The 21611-nt window shown below is 41.7% G+C and overlaps 1 protein-coding gene across 2 annotated transcripts in view; it reads left to right on the top strand.

The window, feature by feature from the left end:
- The window catches only part of drosha (drosha ribonuclease III), a 241172-nt gene that overhangs the window by 130800 nt on the left and 88761 nt on the right, over positions 1-21611 (top strand). For both annotated transcript variants that reach the window (XM_037544473.1, XM_037544472.1), the window contains 2 exons: positions 5348-5418; positions 18013-18057. In XM_037544473.1, the coding sequence (XP_037400370.1) occupies positions 5348-5418; positions 18013-18057 (116 nt within the window). The remainder of the gene's footprint in view (positions 1-5347; positions 5419-18012; positions 18058-21611) is intronic.

The following is a 21611-nucleotide window of genomic DNA, read 5'->3' as shown; positions in this document are numbered from 1 at the left end:
CGGCGCTATTTGTCTCAAGGGATCTGTCCCTGTCAAAAAGCCTTTGCTGTGAAAAGATAGTAGACAAAAAAGATTTGAAAAGCTGCTGGTGTTCTCAGAACAACTGACTGACCATTACTGAACTCCACTGAATGTGTTTGGCATTGCTTGAATCTTGAGAGGCGAAGAAGACAACCAGCTTCTACGACGGAACTTTTTACAGGAGACGAGGAAAAGCACCCCTGCGGATTGCAGGCATTCAAAAATGTCCTCCGATAGGTATGGAAGCCGTAAGAAAGATAAAGGGGGAACGTGCCGCTTGGCTTGTTGAGGCTTTTTTTTCCTGATGCTTTTCCTATTCCTTTTTTTTCCCTGTTGCTCTAAAGTGATTACATTGTGACGGTGAATTAAAACAAACCGTGGTCTAAATCAAGAACCCACAGCCATTTATCACTTTGTCGTCTTTTCAAATAGAAGAAAATTCGGTACCACTTTCTATGAATGTTACATTTGTAAGCATCTATAAATACATTTATAACATGTTATAATGCATTCATAAGGCATTATAAACAAGGCTATAAACATTTATAAAAATAATTACACTGACTTGTGCTTTATAGACATATTTATTATACATTATGAATTGTTAATATAATGCATTATAAGTAGTGCTAACTTACTGTCCGTGCCAAACAAGTCAGTCCTAGCTTGGAGAGACTAATACAATGTTTATTTACACCCTGAGATTTCTAATATTTCATTCATCACTGCTGGTGCTGTTAGGGCTGCATCCTCAGGGCTTCAGACCTGAATATTCAGGTGCTCCAAACAGTGTAATATTGGATATACAGTGTTAAGTTAGTGCCAGGCTAACGGTGGTGCACATTAACAGTGGTGTGCATTGACTTTCCCACATTGGGTAAACCACTGATGGCAGCTGTAGTTTAAACTCTGACATTGGAAGCCTGTAATGAGCTTTATTGTGGATGTTTTAGTGTTTCAGTAAATCCTTCAGTAAATACTTTAACTTGAAGCCTTTGGTCCAGCACGCTTCACTTTACTGAGAGCAGACAAACTTATGAGCTGTTATAATTTATGAACAGTACTTATAATACATTGTTAACAATTCACAATGCATGATAAGCATGGCTATGATGTGTAATGCATTTTTATAGATATTTATAGCCATGTTTGTGAGGCCTTGTTATGAATGTGTATATAGATGCTTACAAACGTGACATTCATAGTTACTGTTACTGAAAATCCCACTCCTTGAGCACAGCACATCAACATTTTGTGTAATGTGCTTATGTGAAGTCAGTAAGGATGCATATTCTCCACACACTGTGACTCACTACATTGGTTACCACGTCAAGGGTTCATCTTCTCTTTTTTTCAAATCTTTCACCCAAGTAGGTCACTGTGGCCTTTGTTGGCTCCATTGAGTCAATCTGAGAGTGCCTTGCTCCCCTGGCCTTAAATCTCTGATACATCAGTGCACGCTGTTGTCCATAAAAGCCTCACCTCGCTTCACATTTAGGCAGGCCAGCGTCAACGCACCCCGGAGCAAAACGGCCCATTAGACGAAATAAAAGGGCCGTATGCGACACTGCGCTCAATTTGCCCGCTGATTATTGATTTCAGAACGGAATGGACTGGCGTTAGTACTCAAGCCCAAACCCCTGCAAATCGTTCCTGTATTGCAGCTAATAAAACAAACAGGCCTAGATGAAAACAGCCTCGTTGTGGTTGTGATTGAGCGATTGGGCATTCGTCACCACGTTTGACCCTCACAGTTGGAAGCGGACATAGACACTCTGCTAAGCCAGCCCTCAGAGCTTTAATGCCAACCTGCACCTAACAGGCGCCATTTACCTCACGCTAATTCATCTGATCCAGCCAGTCAGGGACTTCTTCAGAAGTTAATTAGCCAGAGCCAGGTGTGGCAGATTGTGGTAGGAACTAGATTAGGAAGGTAGATCTCCAGGACCACTGCCTTCTGCATAGCTATCAAGTTTCAAGGATTAGTCGCTGCATTCACCTGTTGGTGGTAGACAGTCGATGACAAACCAGGGATTCCTTTGTTTTGACTGGAGCCACACTGGAAAATTCTGCCGCTGCCAGTGTCCAGATTTCCCAGCTTTTGCCATTAACCACAGTGGTGAAATAACCGTAGATGCCAAGCCTTCTTGTTGAATTCTAGATGAACCTTATATCATACTAGACCATTTTCACTGCACCATTGCTATCACCATGCCAACACTGTCACTTTGCCAGCGTTTGCGTGGCTCCATGCCATCGTCAGTTATGGGGGGCAGAGCATCACCCACCTCCATATTTGTATTAGAATGAAGTTGACAGGTGTGCAGGTATCACCAATAATAATGCTACTGCTAAAAACACTTCATTTTATATTCATTCTTTCTCACATTAACCTTCCAGTCTTCAGCACGTTTGTGTTGGGCTACCCTCACACAGCAGGTAAAAGTGCCCCAAGTCTGATCTTCTTCCTCACACGTGACGCAGATGTTTCGTCTGTATGTCAGTGTAAACAGCAAAAACCACTGAATCTGACATTCAATTCAGATTTGGGACACTTTCATACGTGGCACTGAAATCGGATCCAATACGCATCTGATATGCGGCAGTGCAACTCAGTCTGAACAGCCAGATCAGAATTTCTTCAACTTTTACGTCAATCTAACGCGACGCTCGTCATTTCGCAGGCTGAGAACTTCATCTATGGGGTAATGTGTCTGTACAAAAACGTAGGAGACATTTATCCAAACTCCTCCATGTTGAACGGGATTTTGAAAGAAAGAGAGAACGAGGCTGCAGCTTCAAAGAAAACGAAAGAATTTGAGGACATGAACCAAAGAAGTGACCGCACCCTTTTTACACCGAGCACACCCCCATTCTGGCTGATGAGCCCCGCTGTCAGTCAGTGAGGCTTCATGATGGCTCCTGTGGCTCTGGCAATGAAACTGAAACCCCTGGTGACTGGCGTTCATTGGCAGTCATGATTGTTTACCTCTGGATGAGCCACGTGAAGTAACGTGAAGCATTTTTTCCAACATCATGCGGGTCAGTTTAGGAGCTGTTTAGACTGATGTTGCATACTGGTCGTATTTAAAAGCCAAAAACTGGACAAAAAAAAAATCTGATTTCGTAAAAATCTGATTTGGGCCACTTTTACCTGTGTGAACGTAGCCTTGGTAAGCAGAAGAGAAGCATTGGTCCCGCTTTATATTAAGTGTCTCTAATAACTGTGTCGTTACATGTGAACAACATATGCAACAATAATGCAACTGGTAATGATTTAGTCACTGTTACAGATGGATTACAGAAGGACACCTTATGTAATTACACACCTTATATAGCATGTGTATCAACTTCAGTTTTGCCATGTAATTATATCTTAATAGTTGTTATAGCCTATTCTCTCGAATGCAATTACACAAAGGTAATAACACGTGTAATTACGTTTGTAATCAGACTGGAACAGCACCCCCCCCCCCCCCCCCCCCCCAACAGTAAGACATTTATACTGTATCTACCGGGATCCTAACGTTTAGCTAGCATTTATGCTGCTAGTGCTGTGGCACTGTAACCAGTTTCAGCTTTAAACCATTTTGCATGTATTTGTGACAGAACGGCAGATGAGCCATTATCTTAGACTGTAAGTTTAATGACATGAATTAACTGTTATAGTATCCCACAAAGCAAAATTACCACTCCATTATTACACAGTACCTACGTACCAGCTACACAGGAGCTGTCCACTTATTTTAAAGTGTAACTTCAACGCTGGATTACAGGAAAGTTCCTCTATAGATGATACACTTGTGTAACCACATTAAGCAAAACTGAAGTTGATACACGTGTAATTACACAGGCTGCACTCCTGTAATCCGTCTAACATGGACTAAATCATCGGTAGTTACAATGTTGTTGCGTATGTTATTCATGTGTAACTACACAGTTATTACAGACACTTAATATAAGTGGGACAGTTTTATTATTTGAATTTGTTGAAGATATTGTTTTTAAAGTCTTGTTTTATGGAAAGAAGAAGCCAGTTTTTGTTTGTTTTTTGGTCACCGACCAAAAAACAAACAGAAATGGCCTAAACCTGCCAGTAGGTCAAATGAGAACATTATCATTATCATATAACTGTCATTAATTATGTAACTAACTAAACAAATTCGAGTAGCATAGCATTTTAAGTTTATAAGAATAATAAACCCATTTATTTAACTTGATGATATTAATACTAAGCCTCTAAGTGCTAATCTACATAGCCAACTGAACTGTATTTTGATGGAAATGTGCTTTATTTATAAAACCGGAAACTAGATTTTAGTCTTTGTTGGTGGGCCAGCAAGTCTGCGTTTTCCATTTTTACTGCTTTTTATTGTGTAACCTGCTGTTTTTTGGCTGTGGCAGCGGTACAGGAGTGGTTGATATGAAGAAAGCTGTAATTGGGCTGCACATTTTCTCTAGCCATGGAAATCTCTGTGGAAAGATGAGACGGTTTTCACAGCAGGGGGTCGCACCCCTCAACTTTTCACCCCTCATTGCTCACAAGCAGCTCAACACACTGCATTTCACGCACAGAGAGACATTAGTCAATCTGATAACCGAGTTACAGGGGAAAGAAAAGTATGTCATTATATTAAGTGTGAAAATCCTGGTATATTCCCATGCAGAATGGCCTCTAGGGGGCCTGCAGAAAGAGGTTAACCTTCTCCTTCACTAAGCAAGTACATAAGCCCAGACTTCTTTTGTCAATGTTATTTTTCCTTTGCCAAGTGACCTTGAGCATCCCACTCGCTGCTGGTTCGGGGGGGTGGAGCCAGTCTCCGCTGCAGCACCCCCTAGGGTCACTTTTCATAAAAATGGAATAAAAAAAATCACTTTTGGACACTAATGAAGCAATTACGGCTCATTTTGGTTGCAAATCAATGGCTGGAGTGTTCTGCCAGAGAAGAAGGAGCGAGTGATCGCAGGAGTAGTAATGTGGAGTTTGTTATGCTAAATTTGACTCCCCCGTGAGTGTGAGAGTGTGTCTCCGCTGTCTCCAGGTAAATTAATTCATTAATGTAAATTCACCTCAGGAGAGGATTAATATTCATGTTTTATGCCGAACATCCTCTTTTACATAATCCTGGTTTTAGAAGAGCGTGGGTCCCCCTGAGAACACTTTTGTAGTACTTTCAGTCTTACATGAAGATTAGCGTCTATCTGATAGCAGTTCAACACTTTTCTGTAATAGCTTCTCTATTGTTCTCTCTCTCTCTCTCTCTCTCTCTCTCTCTCTCTTCTCATCTCATCTTCATTTCTCTTTTTCTTCTGTCTCTCGCTCCAGGGGCAGTTTACTTGGAAGGCGGGTTGGAGGAGGCCAAGCAGCTCTTCGGGAGGTTGCTGTTTAACAGCGAGGTAAAATATATGCAGATTTTATTAAATCAGATGATTGAATGTTCCATTTTGTCACTACTGAAACGGTCACAGCACTGCCGAAGCGGTCACAGCACGGCACTGCCGAAGCGGTCACAGCACGGCACTGCCGAAGCGGTCACGGCACTACCAAAACTTTACCCAGTGTTTCAGTAGTGACAGTTTTACCTGATTTTGAGCTCAAAGCACTGGCCGCTTTATGACTAGCAAACAGAGCTTTAAACAGTCATACACAAATAAAATCAGAATGATTTATATTAAAACATAAACAAGTTAACTTATTTTCAGAAAATGTGTTCCGGTGGTGACGCCTGTTTATTAGCACTGATGTTCAGACTTTGGGGACACATTTACCTCAGAACACCATGTGGCCATGAGGGACAGGGATGCAGCCTCACTTTCTGCTCTAAAATGCAGGGGTGTGGCTAAAATAAGGCTCCGCCTGTGGACCAAAATGTCTGTGTATCGGTAGTGACAGAAAAACATTGGACAGCATTTTGTGAGTAAAGGGTGTTTTTTAGACACAGTTTGAACTATTTCAGTAGAATTGTGTGTGTGTGTGTGTGTGTGTGTGTGAGAGAGAGATTAAACCGTCTCCTTTTCTGCCACTGCCCTGAACCTCCATGCAGCGGGGGGGTTGGGGGTTGGGGGGGGGGTGGACGACTGTCCATTCCGAACGTGCCAGCGAGGTAGATCCATAACAATGCCTTGGAAAGAAGACTCTTGGCAGGAAGTGTCCTTTGTTGGGGTTTGGAATGATTAATGTTGTAGGATTTTGAGAGGAGTGTTGAATTCTACAGCACTGCCTTTGGGCATTAGATACGCTCCCAAAATTAACTTCCTTTAGGAATTAAAATGACTGCACAGAACAACAATCAACAAGAGGATAGAGTAGACTTTCATCACAGAAACACAGCTCAGCAGCAACAGCTGAACAGAACCATTGGGGCCCTTGTTAAGACTTACAGCACAGTGTGTGACTTTCAGGCACATCTGATCCAACTGATCAGGAAACTAACGCACTTTTTTAAAGAGGGAAGATGTTAAAATTTCAAGGCCAGGACATTACATGACTAGAGTTGGAGACGTCTAGACTGCTAAAAGTTACGATGTGTTTCTGAGGGAAAATGTTACATAAATGTAAAAAAAAATCAAGGACTGGCAGGAACTTAATTTTTGCTAAAAACATAACATATTTCTACATTTACATTTACATTTATGGCATTTGGCTGACGCTCTTATCCAGAGCGACTTACAGTGTGATCATTTTACACAAGTAGGCGAAGGCGGTGTTGGGAGTCTTGCCCAAGGACTCTTATTGGTATAGTGTAGGGTGCTTATCCAGGTGGGGGATTGAACCCTAGTCTGCAGCGTAGTGTTAACCACTACACTAACCAACCACTAACGTTTTTCTAATAATATTTTGTTGGCCCCTCTAGAAATAAACAACTTCGCTAGCATGTAGTTTGGGTAGCAAGTATTCTAGATGGCACAATAGCTATTATAGCTGAAGTTGTCAGCTGATCTACCTGAACTTTTATTGTACCGGTGTGTGAATGTAACTTATGCTTCATTTCAGGTGCATCAGTTACATTCATGCACCTGAACAGCTCCAAATTTGCTTCAGCTGGTACATGGCTTCGATCTGATCTCCATATTAGGGTAAAGCTAACCCCAAGAGACTGGTCATTTCGGTATGTCCACTACCCCAAAGCAAAGTTGACTACTTCACATTTGATGAACTAGAAAGTGGGGGGTGTGACAGTCTGCTGCATTTTTCATCAAATTTTCATTTGAAATGTGACCTTAGTCAGTCAGCGGAACATTAGCATTGTCCGCACTTATTTATGGCATACGGATATAATGGTTATGTCAAAACTCATATTATAAAGGAGAATTTCAACCAATATAGCAGCTGAACTTGTATACCACCTACTACTTATTTATGAATCGACTTGTGGACAACTCTGCCAATAGTTACAGAGGCCTCCATATATTAGCTATTGCCATGGCCTTTCACGGTGCCCACGTTAGACATGGAGTCGTGTTCATGAACTTGTGGTACATGCACAAGTACGCAAATTCTAAGCATTGGGATAAAGAGCAGCTCTCTCGGCGTTAGTGTTAGTGCTGGGTGATGGATGTTGCCATGGTCACCCTGCCTGCAGCCGGAGAGCGTATAGATGGATGTGTGCCACCCAGAGCAGAGCTGCGGTCTGTGATGAAGCCCCATGCCAGCCTGTCTGACAGCGGGCATACATAACCCGCAATCAGGGGTAATTACAGCAGAGGGCAGGCCGAGAAGGGACACTGCGAGGGAACGGGGGAGTGGGGCCATCCGGCACAGGAGAAAAAAAAAACGCAAATATACACAATGGCCCTTGTTAATCAAAGTTGTATATGGTTAAATCATAAAATGAGTGTGCGCAAATTTCAGCTGTGGTTTTGTTGTTTTCCGGTTTCCTCTTAGGCCTTTCTGTACAATCAAACTCAGGTCTGGTACAAGCGTGCAAAAATGTGACTAATAATTAATTAACAACCTGAACAAAAATGTTTGATTCGTGGTTAACTAGCCAAAATTCTAATCAGTATTCTGTAAAATACCAATAATAAGCATAAAATAAATAATAGGGTAACACTTTCTCTGAATGTCACGTTTGTCATCTATAAACGCACTCATAACTTTATTAACATTATAAACATGCATTATAAACATGGCTATAAATATTTATAGAAATGCATTACACCTTATAGCCATGCTTATTATGCATTATGAATTATTAACATAATGCATTATAAGTCCTGTTCATAACAAATTATAAGAGCTCATAAGTTGTATTTGTCCGCTCTAAGTAAAGTGAAGCGTGCTGAACTAAAACGTCCTCCAGTGTTAAGACTGAGGCTTCACGTTGAAGTATTTAATGAAGAATTTACTGAAACCCAAAAACAAACACAGTAAAGCTCATTACAGGCTTTTTACCCTAATGTGGGAAAGTTAATGTACACCACCGTTAGCTTGGCACTAACTTTACACTGCAGCCCAAACAGCATCAACGGCGAGAAATATAATACTGGAAAAGTATTTTTAAAAGTAAAATTTGTATTTGTCTTTACACTTTCCAAGCTGGGACTGACGTCTTTGGAACTGACAGTATAACATGTTATTAACACTACTTATAATGCATTATATTAACAATACATAATGTGAAATAAACATGGCTATAAAGTGTAATGCAGTGTAATTAAATTTTATAAAGATTATCACCATTTTTATAATGCCTTATGAATGCACCGTAACATGTTATACATGTATTCCTAGATGCTTACAAACATTCCTAGAAATTATTACCAATAATAGCAGTGATGCTAATAATTTCTGCACAAGTCAGTCCAGTACAAAAGTGGATGCGCACCGGTGTAAACAAATGCTGCAATTGTTCCATATTCCATTGACAGACATATTATACTCTGCTTTTGTTTTATACTCCTGACTCCACCCACAGAATTAACAATACAAAACACTGCTAGTGCAGAAGCATCTCATACACTGCAGTAATACAGCGGTTATATATGTTATTTTACACCACACAAGCACATCATTCTGCCAACTGAACAAAAAAACTAATATTTTGTTTATTTTACATTTTATTCTTCTCACTTTGTAACGTTAACACTATAAAGTTTGGTCAATAGGGGGAGTAGTGCACTCACGGCTCAGACTCTGGCTACGAGCACTGCACTGTCATTGGCTCAATTGGGGTGCTCAGTGTTAATGATATGTAAATGAGGTGCTGGTGCTTGGCGCTTGATTTCACGCACTGTAGCTGATTCACCACATAATGCCAACGTTTGATAATCAGATGCAGGATAGTACATATGGAATTAAAGATTAAATCGCCCTATTTTCCATGCAACTTTGATAAGTGCCCAATGTCCCTGTCCCAGAATGCATCTTTTTTCTACATCATAATTGTCATAAGACCAGAGTTATGCTATATTATACTATGGTTTTATTGCATTTTTCTAGTAGTCACAATACCTGCAGTGCAAATCTTGCCATTTTATTTACCATCCAAAATCACCAGTGAACCGTCACATCGTCTCAGTTTGTTTTTAATGTTAAATAAATAAAATCATAGTAAATCCAAGACAAATGCATTTTCTTTGGGTTATATTTCACCTTACAGCACACCATGCATGTGACTCTCCACTGTGCATATACTTAAACGTATTTTTGAACAAAGGTTTCGTGCAAAATTATAAAACGTCTCAGGCAGCAGACAGTAAGCATTTCTTTGAGGGCGCTTTTAGAGCCATTAAACTCTTCAGACGTCTGATTCCCACTGTGAACAGTTTCTGACGCTGTAATTTCTCCAGAATGGAGCGTTTCACACCGAGCTGCTCTGATTGAACTTTTTTTGAAAGTCTTAAATATTGAACTGTGCAGAAATTGTGTTTTAAAAATCAGTTGAATTGCATTCCTGTAATAATGACATTAATAAGCACGCACCAACAACGTTGGCCACCGGAAATATTCAGACGAAACAATCAGAAAGTCGTCAGTCCACCTTGTAGATGTAAAGTCAGAGACGACAGCTCATCTGCTGCTACACAGTTTGTGTTGGTCATCCTAAAGTCCTTCATCAGTGGTCACAGGACGATGCCCACAGGACGCTGTTGGCTGGATATTTTTGGTTGGTGGACTGTTCTCAGCCCAACAATGACACTGAAGTCCAGCAGCACTGCTGTGTCTGATCCACTTAGACCAGTGCAGCACACACTAATACACTGTTACCACACTGATGCACCACCCAATAGTACCTGCTCTGTGAGGGTCCACGGGGGGCTCTGACACTGACACTGAATGCACAGTGAGCGTAGAAACAAGGGGGTAGTCATAACGTTATGCCTGATGAATGGTGTGTACCATTTAAGGTGAACTGAGCAATTCAGTAAGAAACCAGCTTTAGCTTCATTGAATTTCTCCCATGTGCATCCTGTACAGTCATGCCTCTGACCATCAGACTCAGCTGGACTGCTGAAGTCATTAAAGTCACTCGAGCTTCAGTAGCAGGTGGTCCACTGCTTGTTGTGTTTACAAGGCCAGGAGACTGCAATGCATGTGATGCTGCTGACCAAGTCAAGTGGCTCCTCAGCCAAGCCTTACTGGTCTGCCATCCATGGTAGACCCAAAAGACTGGCAATGCCTTTAGACAGCAGGAGGTCATTGAAGGTCTCATTTGATTTCATTTTCATCGAAGCATGACTGAAACATCCCTGACTCAACCACCCAGCTAAAGGGGCTAACATTAGAGTGCTGTGTACTGTTTGCACATTGCATTATCTGCGCTTATGTTTGCAGTATAGACGCAACAGTTCTTACGAATAGCATCCCCAAATCAGGAATTTTGACTGGAGGACCAGATGAACCGGTCAACACTGATACTGACCTTTCGTCATGCCTGTTGTATTTCTGGCAGTGCTTTTAAAAGCTCCTCCTCTTCGTGTCATGGAAGGTCGTCCACTTGGGCACCAACCGCTCTCTAAACTCATTTCGGCTTGCTAACAGATGTGGCGCGTTTTCGTTCAACAGCCTGGTGGATGACTAAATGCAGCCCACTCGCTCTGCCTCTCTTTAAGCCTTCCCCCCATTCCACTGTCAGGATTTTCGAGTGTCATACAGTAGATGTCTGGCAACACAAAGAGCTTTCTGCTTCCACTATGGCTTTTCTTTTATTCCAGGAGACAGTGGGTGGTTTTATTTATTTATTTCTGGGTTTCGCCTCATTGTTCTCGTCAGTTTTGGAAAATGCGCAGAAAAATAAATAAATATGTAAATAAATGAACACTCCAGTTTCAGAGCTGCATGCATTTGCCCTTGATCACTAATCCCTGCCTGTACAGCCTGTTATCATTTACATTTCATTTAGAATATAATTTCCTAAAGTAAAAAGAATTGAAATTTATATATGAGTGTTTTTTTTCCCCCACAAGGGTTAATCGTAAAGTTTTTTTTTTTTTTTTTTTTTTTTTTTTTTTTTTTTTTTTTTTTTGGAAGCATATTTTTATCTCTGCAGCTTGCGGTGATGTCTATAATTATCTTGCAAACACTTTCGGCAGAGTTGTTTCTCTTAAATAGCTTTTTAATTGAACCTTAATCACGCCGAGCATTTGGAGATGACAGTAATTGAAATACTTGAAGTTAACTCTGCAAAACACATAAGCAAGTCATGCTCCTGTGCCAAATTTGGATGTAATTATAAAGGCTTAATCAAAACCACAGTGTGCGTATGCACTCTTCACTTGGCTTAGTTATAACCAGACTTTACCAGTGCATGGAGTCTTTTTATTGTGCTCATAGTGTTTGAAGGTGAATGCAAGTTCTTTAAGTTCTGCATTAAAAGTGCGTCATACCGTTCTGACCACCTCCTCGTTTCTACGCTCATTGTCCATCTTATCAGCTCCACTTACTGTATAGCTGCACTTTGTAGTTCTACAGTTACAGACTGTAGTCCATCTGTTTCTCTGATACTTTGTTAGCCCCCTTTTACCCTGTTCTTCAGTGGTCAGGACCCCCATGGACCCTCCTATTTGGGTGGTGGATCATTCTCAGCACTGTGGTAATGCTGAGTGGATCAGACTCAGCAGTGCTGCTGGAGTTTTTAAACACCTCAGTGTCACTGCTGGACTGAGAATAGTCCACCAACCAAAAATATCCAGCCAACAGCGTCCTGTGACCACTGATGAAGGACTAGAGGATGACCAACGCAAACTGTGCAGCAGCAGATGAGTTGTCGTCTCTGACTTTACATCTACAAGGTGGACTGGCAAGGTAGGAGTGTCCAATAGAGTGGACAGTGAGTGGACAGTGTTCAAAAACTTCTTCAGCACTGCTGTGACTGATCCACTCATACCAGCACAACACACACTAACACACCACTACCATGTCAGTGTTACTGCAGCGCTGAGAATGATCCACCACCCAAATAGCACCTGCTCTGTGAGGGTCCATGGGGGTCCTGACCACTGAAGAACAGGGTAACAGAGTATCAGAGAAACAGATGGACTACAGTCTGTAACTGTAGAACTACAGAGTGCAGCTATACAGTAAGTGGAGCTGATAAACTGGACAATGAGCGTAGAAACAAGGAGGTGGTCAGAACGTTATGCCTGATTGATGTAAGGAGACAGTATGATCGACCTGTATATGATTTTCATATATTTCCTATTATGTCATCACTGTCATATGAAGACCTTGTATGTATACCAATCTATCTTTTTGGGAGATATCACTGTGTAAAGAAGGGAAAAGTTAGAAATAAAGTTGGAAAAAACAGGAGTTTCCAGAACACAGGAGTTCAAAGAATTCTCAAAAGTTACAGAGAAAATTGGACTCCGAACAACCACCTGCAAGACCTTATAGACCACCCAACTGCTCTCATCAGATAAACAGTACTTAAAGCTTTCGTCTTGTGATTTCACAAAATAATGAACTGACCACCCCAGAGTCTAGAGCTCAACATCACTGAATGTGTTTGTGATTGCTTGCACTGTAAACATTGGCTCGTCAGTTCAACCTAACAACTTTACTTCTATAGTTTGAGAATAAAGAGAAAAAAGTTGTATTTTTTAAAAATAAAATTGTAAAATTTCAATAATAACATTGTAAAGTTAGAAGAATAAACTTGTGATGTTATGAGGATAAAGTGGGCTAACTGTAGGGGGGCTGCCGAAGTGCCTTGGAGCCTCTGTTGCTGTAGTCGTGGCAACAAAGATGCCAGGATAGAATATTGATATAGAAATCTTCCAAATTATACAAGATATGGGTAGAAGATGTGCAAGATGTTAATCTATACGTGTAAGTATAGATTTGCTAGATTGAAGGTGCAGGTAGATCAGAGTGAGTGTTGATGTGGATGAAGTGTAGCTTGTCCATGGAGATCGTCATGATGATGATTCACAGGTGCACGACTTTATTCTCGAAGTCTACTATCTTTAATGTTTTTGACAGCGGCCCGAAAGCCAAATAAATACGTAGAATAAATCATTTTTTGAATCAGTCATTTTTGTTTGTTGTCTTTTTACTGCAGAAAGTCATTTTTTAGGTTAAACTGATACGCTTGAACTTTAGATGTGTGGAAAAGTATCCCTGCAGATTTCTTTAATCTTTTTAACTCCTCGAGACCACCGGTGGGTCCAAACCGCACTTGGCCATGTTCTTCATAACGTTCATATTCCATAAGCTCCATTCAGAAGCTGGGCGTCGTGTGAGGCTGTAGCTCTTCTCTCCAGTCTAATAGACGGTGACGTCATTTTAAACCCTTATAATAAAAGAAGCTGAACTTAGTTTTTCTACTGAAAGTCGAGCCGTTTTTCCCCAAATCTGGGCTCTAAACTATAAACAGACGGCGTCTCTTCAGTGATCTGCTCTGGAAACATCACTTTTAGAAAAATAAATAAATAAATGAAATAAAAATTAGCGTATTTCATTAAGTTACTGAATAAGTTGCCTTACGATTTGGTCACATACATTCAGATGGACAAACCATAATATACCCTGGAGAATAAGAGCAAGCAAGTCTCCTAATAGGACTCAAAGCTGTAATAAAGGCAGTGTGGACGCAGTAAATACTGAAAAATATTGAAAGCACTTTAGAGACTTCTGTATTATGTTCTAGCCAGAATGATACAGTACATCAAAAAAAGTAGCTGCTGATTTTGCTAACTAGTACCGAGATGCATGGCGTGCTTGTGTTAATCATTTTTAATTGCTTAGTGTAGCGGTCAAGTTGCATGGAAATGATTTATGTCTAGTTGCATGAAGGTTTCACCCTGTAAAGCCAGCCTTATGTACTAAATGATGCATTGTGTGATTCTAAATGTCAGTCGGTGAGGTGAACAGCTACCGACTCGGGATGTAAAGTGGCTCATGAGCAGTAATGACAGTGACACTAATAGTGGTGCCTAGAGGCCGACGCAGACTTTAAAAGCCACGCTCAGGGAAGTGGACCCCACGCGTGGGCGATGCTTGGAAAACCATGTGGTACGTCCAAGAAAGCCATGCAAATGAAAGCATACGACAAGATGGACTGTCACATGATAAGCTGGGCTCTTGTTTATAATGTTCCATTTTGTGAATGACCACTCCCTATAGCCAAAACATGGCAGTCAGGTAGTCAGTATAGTGTGCTAATAAGCATCGACTTAGCAACTTGCAAGCTACGTTCCAAAACTGTTTCCAGCTGCAACACATACTAGTGTACACCAGTCAGGCCTGACATCATGACCACCTCCTTGTTTCTACGCTCATTGTCCATCTTATCAGCTCCACTTACTGTATAGCTGCACTTTGTAGTTCTACAGTTACAGACTGTAGTCCATCTGTTTCTCTGATACTTTGTTAGCCCCCTTTTACTCTGTTCTTCAGTGGTCAGGACCCCCATGGACCCTCACAGAGCAGGTACTGATGTGGTGGTGGTGTGTTGCGCTGGTACGAGTGGATCAGACACAGCAGTGCTACTGGAGGAGAATAGTCCACCAATCAAAAATATCCAGCCGACAGCGTCCTGTGGGCAGCGTCCTGTGACCACTGTTGAAGGACTAGAGGATGACCAACACAAACTGTGGAGCAGCAGATGAGCTGTCGTCTCTGACTTTACATCTACAAGGTGGACCGACAAGGTAGGAGTGTCTAATAGAGTGGACAGTGAGTGGACACAGTGTTCAAAAACTCCAGCAGCACTGCTGTGTCTGATCCACTCAGATCAGCACAACGCACACCAACACACAACCACCATGCCAGCGTTACTGCAGTGCTGAGAATGATCCACCACCCAAATAGTACCTGCTCTGTGAGGGTCCATGGGGGTCCTGACCACTGAAGAACAGGGTAACAGAGTATCAGAGAAACAGATGGACTACAGTCTGTAACTGTAGAACTACAAAGTGCAGCTATACAGTAAGTGGAGCTGATAAAATGGACAATGAGTGTAGAAACAAGGAGGTGGTCAGAATGTTATGCCTGATTAATGTACATAGATTATTAATGTGCATGTTATCATTAACGTTGTTTTACACTTGAAACAGCCACTTGCAATATTTGCAGAACTAAAGTTTTGCTTTTCCTTGAATGTTTAGATGAAAAGTTTATACTGGAAATATAATTACTGTTTATTTTGCTGCTGCATTATATTTAGCATATTAGGTATCAGAGAAGAACAGCTGGGATTGAACAGCGAAGACCTTAGACATCCCTGCCGGTACAACTAGTTCAGTATGCAAGTGGAAAGTTCATGGAGCCACAGAAAAGCCAGCAGTCGCTTGAAAAGAGTTGCAGGATGACCTGAAAGCAGCAGAAACAATTACACAGAGGGCAGTGAGCAACAAACCGTACCGTAATCATCTCCGTCCAAACACCACACACACAACTCCTCTGCTAAGACAGCACGACTGAAAGTCTGCTCAGAAGCATTTAGACGCATCTGAGCCCTGTTGGAACTGTGTGCTCTTGCGAGAAAACACAGAAATAGAACTCTCTGGCCATATTCAGCTCCGCATGCTTGGAGAAAGAAGGGTTGCACATATGATCCCAGGCTCACCCGCAGTGAAGCATGGTGGTGGTAGCATTATGACAGAAGCTGCCTCATTGCGGTCAATGCTGGGGCTTTACACATCATCGAGGGAAACGTCAGTGGAGCAGATTAAGATTAAAATCTCTGATTAAGAGACTGAATTTGAAGAGAAGATGGACGTTTCAAGACAACATAACTTGAGAATGGGTTCTCAAAAAGATCTAAATTCTTTTATGTATTTACTTGTTTCTTCATATTCATATACAACAGGGGTCTCAAACTCAATTTTGAGGAACTCGGAACACCGAGACGGTGCTTCTCTATTCCGGCGGATCGGAGGGAGAGAGAAGCCCTGGGTCGGGAAGGAGCGGGAAGGAGTAAACGTTGTTTACATCAATAGAGGGAAAATTGAATTCGGGCCGAAAGTTTTATTTGAGAGAGAGAGAGAGAGAGAGAGAGAGAGAGCGCTTTGGTAGAGAGACATAGATTTACATCAGAGAGAGAGAGCGCCGGCCTCGATAAAGCTGTTATTAATCAGAGAAATAAAAAGTTTCCTGGTTGTTTCACGGCGGTTACATTCAGCAGGTACAGACACGCCCACAGCAACACACCTCAGCGGTTTCCCTGTTCCTGTCTGAATACGCGCACACAGCGCTGTGCATGGAGCTGAGACGCTGACCCGGCTATACAAGCGCTGATGCACAGATCATAGGAGGATAAAAATAATTCAGCAGAGGGTGGGACGTGTAAACCAGAGGGGGGGAAAGTCCCCACCATCCCGACCGGCAAATCGCACCCTGAATATATCCCACCGTGATTGGTAGGTTCGTTCAGCTCCGCTCACAACACTGAAAAGTGCCAATCATATCAAACTCGCGGGCCGCGCTAACATTAAACTTTCATATTAAGGCGGGGCCACAAACTATCGTCCCGAGGGTCGCAGTTGGCCCGCGGGCCGCAAGCTTGAGACCCCTGATATATAAAGTCAAAAGACATTATATATGGGAACTTGTAGTTGATATATGCCCTGGAAATATATTAAACAACAAAAACAAAAGTGCGTGCGTACTTGATTCTCCTTACTGCATGATTATGTGTGCAGAAGTTCTGCTTATGTATGTTTTTATTCATTGTGCTTACGTCTGACTTGTAATAGTGTAATATATGGTGGTTGTTGTTGTTGGTTGTTTGTCTTAAAAGTCGACTTTTGTTACTTTCCTGACCCAAAACGAATGACTTTTTGCACAATCTTGAAAAAAGATGGCTCTTCAAGGGTTCTTTAGTAAAGACAGGGGTTCTGTTTAGAACCAGAAGAACCGTTTTAAGCGTAAATGCTGCCTTGTATGGTGAAATGGTGATTTTTGGTGGTGAATTTGTTGTATATGGTTACATATAGAGCCTTTAATAACAGTTCTACCAAAAAGAGCTTGTCTATCAACGTCGATGTTGAGCTTGCAGCAATAGCACCATTCCCTTTCCTAAACAGCCCTTGAAGAAGAGTGTGTACCCTTAAAGAAGTGAGTCATTTTCCGAGCTGGCCGTTTTTGAGCCGTACTTTTATGTAAACGATAAACGTGTAGGGTTTGATTTCGCCGACGTATTGACGTGTGGATGAGCTACTTCGCTGATCGTCACTGGAAAGCTTGATGTGTTCAAGGCTGGAATGCTTATCTGATTATTTACCTACTTAAATATTTATTTTTCCTTTTCTCTCCTACTTTCTTTTTGTGTTTTAATCCACTTCCCTGAAGAACAATTGAGCACAGAGCAGCTGTTGGGCTGCTTTAAATTTTGATTAACCTTTAACACGAGACTAAAAGGTGCAGAGCTGTACGCTCCGTCAGATTTTTGGACTTAATAGGGTTTGGTGTGTGGAAAAACAGTGTCTTCTCACACTCGGAGCTCAGAGGATAGCTCATTAATGCAGTCTCGGACTCCAGAGCCAGATTCCGTCTTACGTAACGTCAGCTATTAGCTTATTTTCTGTTCTTGCTTTTCTCGGCAGGGACTGAGGGAGGTCTGGCTGAACTACCCTCCACATCCATTACAGGTGAGTACACATTAGACTGGAGAAGTGCCTTTACACTCTTGCTTATGAAGTGTTTGGTTCTTTCTGAAGGTGCTCTGAAGTCTCTGCAGTCGGCGCTCCCTCACACATCCAGCGTTACGCCTTGTCCACATTAATGCCGCTGCTTCTGAAGATGCTGTTATCTTGTCACAATGTTTCCAGCCATGTTAGCTTTCTTTGTGGGTTTAAATATTAACATCAAATTCAAACACATTTCTGTTCACATTAGCGCTTTTACTCTGTTTTCAAGTGTTGTTTTTTCCCACATTTACAGTTTGACCATTCAAACCTTTTCCGTCCACTTCAGGCCCTTTACGCTGTGTTCAAAACGTCGAGAACGCAACTCTATCTTGAGCTCGCAAGATAATTAACTCATTATTTCAAGATAGCAACTTTATTGTGAGATCACAACTTTATCTTGAGATCGCAAGATAATGAACTTATCTTAAGAAAACAACTTTACCTTGAGATTATATGATGCTTTACTCTTTATTTGAATAAAACAACTATCTTGAGATCACAAGATAATTAACTTGTTGTATCAAGAAAACGACTTTATGTTGAGATTGCAAGATAATTAAAAACTTTATTTTGAGATCCCATATAATTAACTTATCTTAAGAAAACAACTTTACCTTGAGATTGTATGATGCTTTACTCTTTATTTGAATTAAACAACTATCTTGAGATCACAAGATAATTAACTCGTTGTATCAAGAAAACAGCTTTGTTGTCTTGACATCACAAGATAATTAGCTCATTATCTCAAAAAACTACCTTGAGATCACAAGATCATTAACTCGTTATCTTAAGAAAACAACTTTGTATCGAGTTTACAAGACAATTAACTTTAACTTTAAAACTATCTTGAGATCACAGGAATAATGAACTTATTTCGATAAAACGGCTTTGTAGTCTTGAGATCACAAGATAATGAACTTATCTTGAGAAAACAGTCCACAAAAGTCTAACTGCCTCCTGGCCTATCTGGTCTTCTGTGGTTTCTGCATCACATCAAAATATTTTCCGTCCACGCTGCCGATCTTTTATTGTTTAATAAAGGACGTCTCTCTGACTGGACAGTCCGCTGGACATTATATACAGATGGGTTTAGGTTTAGAGAGTTGAGGTTAAGGTCAGGGTTGGGATTAGAGCAGGTTTATGGTCAGTTCAGTTGAAAGTAATTTAAATTAAGGATCTACAAAGAATCTAAAGTGGACTGTCCAAATAAAGTCTGCATTGTTACCTGTCCAGACGTTTTCCCTGTTGGTGTTTTCATCCTTTTCAAAAAATCCTGTCCAAAGTTTTTCATGATTGAAGAATTCAGCGCATTTTCTGTCCACATGAACTCTTTACAGCATATTCACGCTTTCCTCCTGCTAGCGTTCTCTCGTTCTCTCTCTCCATTGTTCTCTCTCTCCATTACTTTTCTCTCTCTCCTCGTTTCTCTTGCTCTCTCCCCATTTCTCTCTCTCTCTCCATCTCTCTTTCTCCATCTGTCTTCTCTCTATATTTTTCTCTTTCTCATCTCTCTCTGCCTGTCTTCTCTGTCTCTCTTTCTCTTTCTCTCCATCTTTCTCTGTTTCTCTTTCCCTCCCTTTCTCTTTCTCTGTCTCTCTCACTCTCTCTTCTCACTCTCTCTCTCTCCCATCTCTCACTCCCATTTCTCTCTCTTGCTCACTCTTTCCATCTCTCTCCTCTCCATCTCTCTCTCTCCATCTCTCTTTCTCTTTCTCCGTCTGTCTTCTCTCTATATTTTGCTCTTTCTCATCTCTCTCTTTCTCCCTGTCTGTCTTCTCTCTCTCCATCTTTCTCTCTTTCTCTCCATCTCTCTCTCCCTTCCTCTCTCTCTCTCTCTCTCTCTCTCTCTCTCTCTCTCTCTCTCTCTCTCTCTCCCCCCGTCTGTCTTCTCTCTATATTTTGCTCTTTCCCGTCTCTCTCTCTCTGGCTCTCTCTCTGTCTCTCTCTCTGTCTCTCTCTGTATCTCCGTCTGTCTTCTCTCTATTTTGCTCTTTCCTCTCTCTCTCTCTCTCTCTCTCTCTCTCTCTCTCTCTCTCTCTCTCTCTCTCTCTCTCTCTCCCCGTCTGTCTTCTCTCTATATTTTTCTCTTTCCCATCTCTCTCTCTCTCTCTCTCTCTCTCCCTCCCCGTCTGTCTTCTCTCTATATTTTTCTCTTTCCCATCTCTCTCTCTCTCTCTCTGTCTCTCTCTCTTTGTCTCTCCGTCTGTCTTCTCTCTATATTTTGCTCTTTTCCGTCTCTCTCTCTCTCTCTCTCTCTCTCTCTCTCTCTCTCTTCCCGTCTGTCTTCTCTCTATATTTTTCTCTTTCCCATCTCTCTCTTTTTCTCTCTCTCCATCTTCCTCTCCATCTCTCTCTTCCTGTCCGTCTTCTCTCTCCCTTCCTCTCTCTTTTCTCACTCTCTCTCCCATTTCTCTCTCTCCTCTCCCTCTGTCTCTCTCTCCACCTCTGTCCTCTCCCTCTGTCTTTTTCCATCTCTTGGTCTCTCTTCTAAACTCCTTCTCTCCCCATCTCTCACTCTCTCCATCTCCTCTCCATATTTCTCTGTTCTCTCTTTCTCTCCATCTCTCTCTTCTTTCTCTCTCTCTCGCTCTCTCTCTTTATCTTTCTCCCTGTGCATCCTCTCTCTGTCTCTCCCTGTCCATCTTCTCTCTCGCTCACTCTCTCTCTGTCTCTCTCTCTCTCTGTCAGATGAAAGGACAGAGTGAATGTTTTTGAAATTTTGAAATTAGGATTTGGAATCAGAGATCAAAGATGTAGTAACAGGATTACAGAGGAACGTCACACAGCACTCAGGGGAATACTCACTGCAGAGAGAGAGAGTGTGTGTGTGTGTGGGTGGGTGGAATACTGTTGAGTCAGTGGGTCTGTTTGTGGGTGTGTGGGTGTTTTTCTGTCGTTTTTTTTTTTTTCTTTTCTTTTTTCTTTCTCTCTCTGGTCTTGAACTTTGCTTTAATCATGGCTGGAGCTGAGAAGGATGTTCTGAAAGGTCAAAGTGACTTCAAGCTTAAACTTCTCAATCACAGCCAGCTGTCTTCATTTCCCCAATGTGTGTGTGTGTGTGTGTGTGGTGTGTTTCTGCATGTCTTTATGTTCCTGAGTGAGAGTGTGTGTGTATGTGTACACTCTGCTCTGGTTTACATGTTACTGTGTGAATGAACTGACTGAATGAACTGACCACTTCTGGGCAGAGAGCCAGTACATAGACCGAACAGCAGAGAGAGAGAATGAGAGAGAGAGAGCTAGTGAGAGAGAGAAACAGTGAGGGGGATAGAGAGGAGAGTGAGAGAGAGAAACAGTGAGGGGGATAGAGAGGAGAGTGAGACAGAGAAACAGTGAGGGGGATAGAGAGGAGAGTGAGACAGAAACACTGAGGGGGTAGAGAGGAGAGTGAGACAGAGAAACAGTGAGGGGGGTAGAGAGGAGAGTGAGACAGAGAAACAGTGAGGGGGATAGAGAGGAGAGTGAGAGAGAGAAACAGTGAGGGGGATAGAGAGGAGAGTGAGACAGAGAAACAG

The sequence above is a fragment of the Pygocentrus nattereri genome, chromosome 13, assembly GCF_015220715.1.
Source record: "Pygocentrus nattereri isolate fPygNat1 chromosome 13, fPygNat1.pri, whole genome shotgun sequence".
NCBI lineage: Eukaryota > Metazoa > Chordata > Actinopteri > Characiformes > Serrasalmidae > Pygocentrus > Pygocentrus nattereri.
This window is presented reverse-complemented; position numbering and strand designations above follow the sequence as displayed.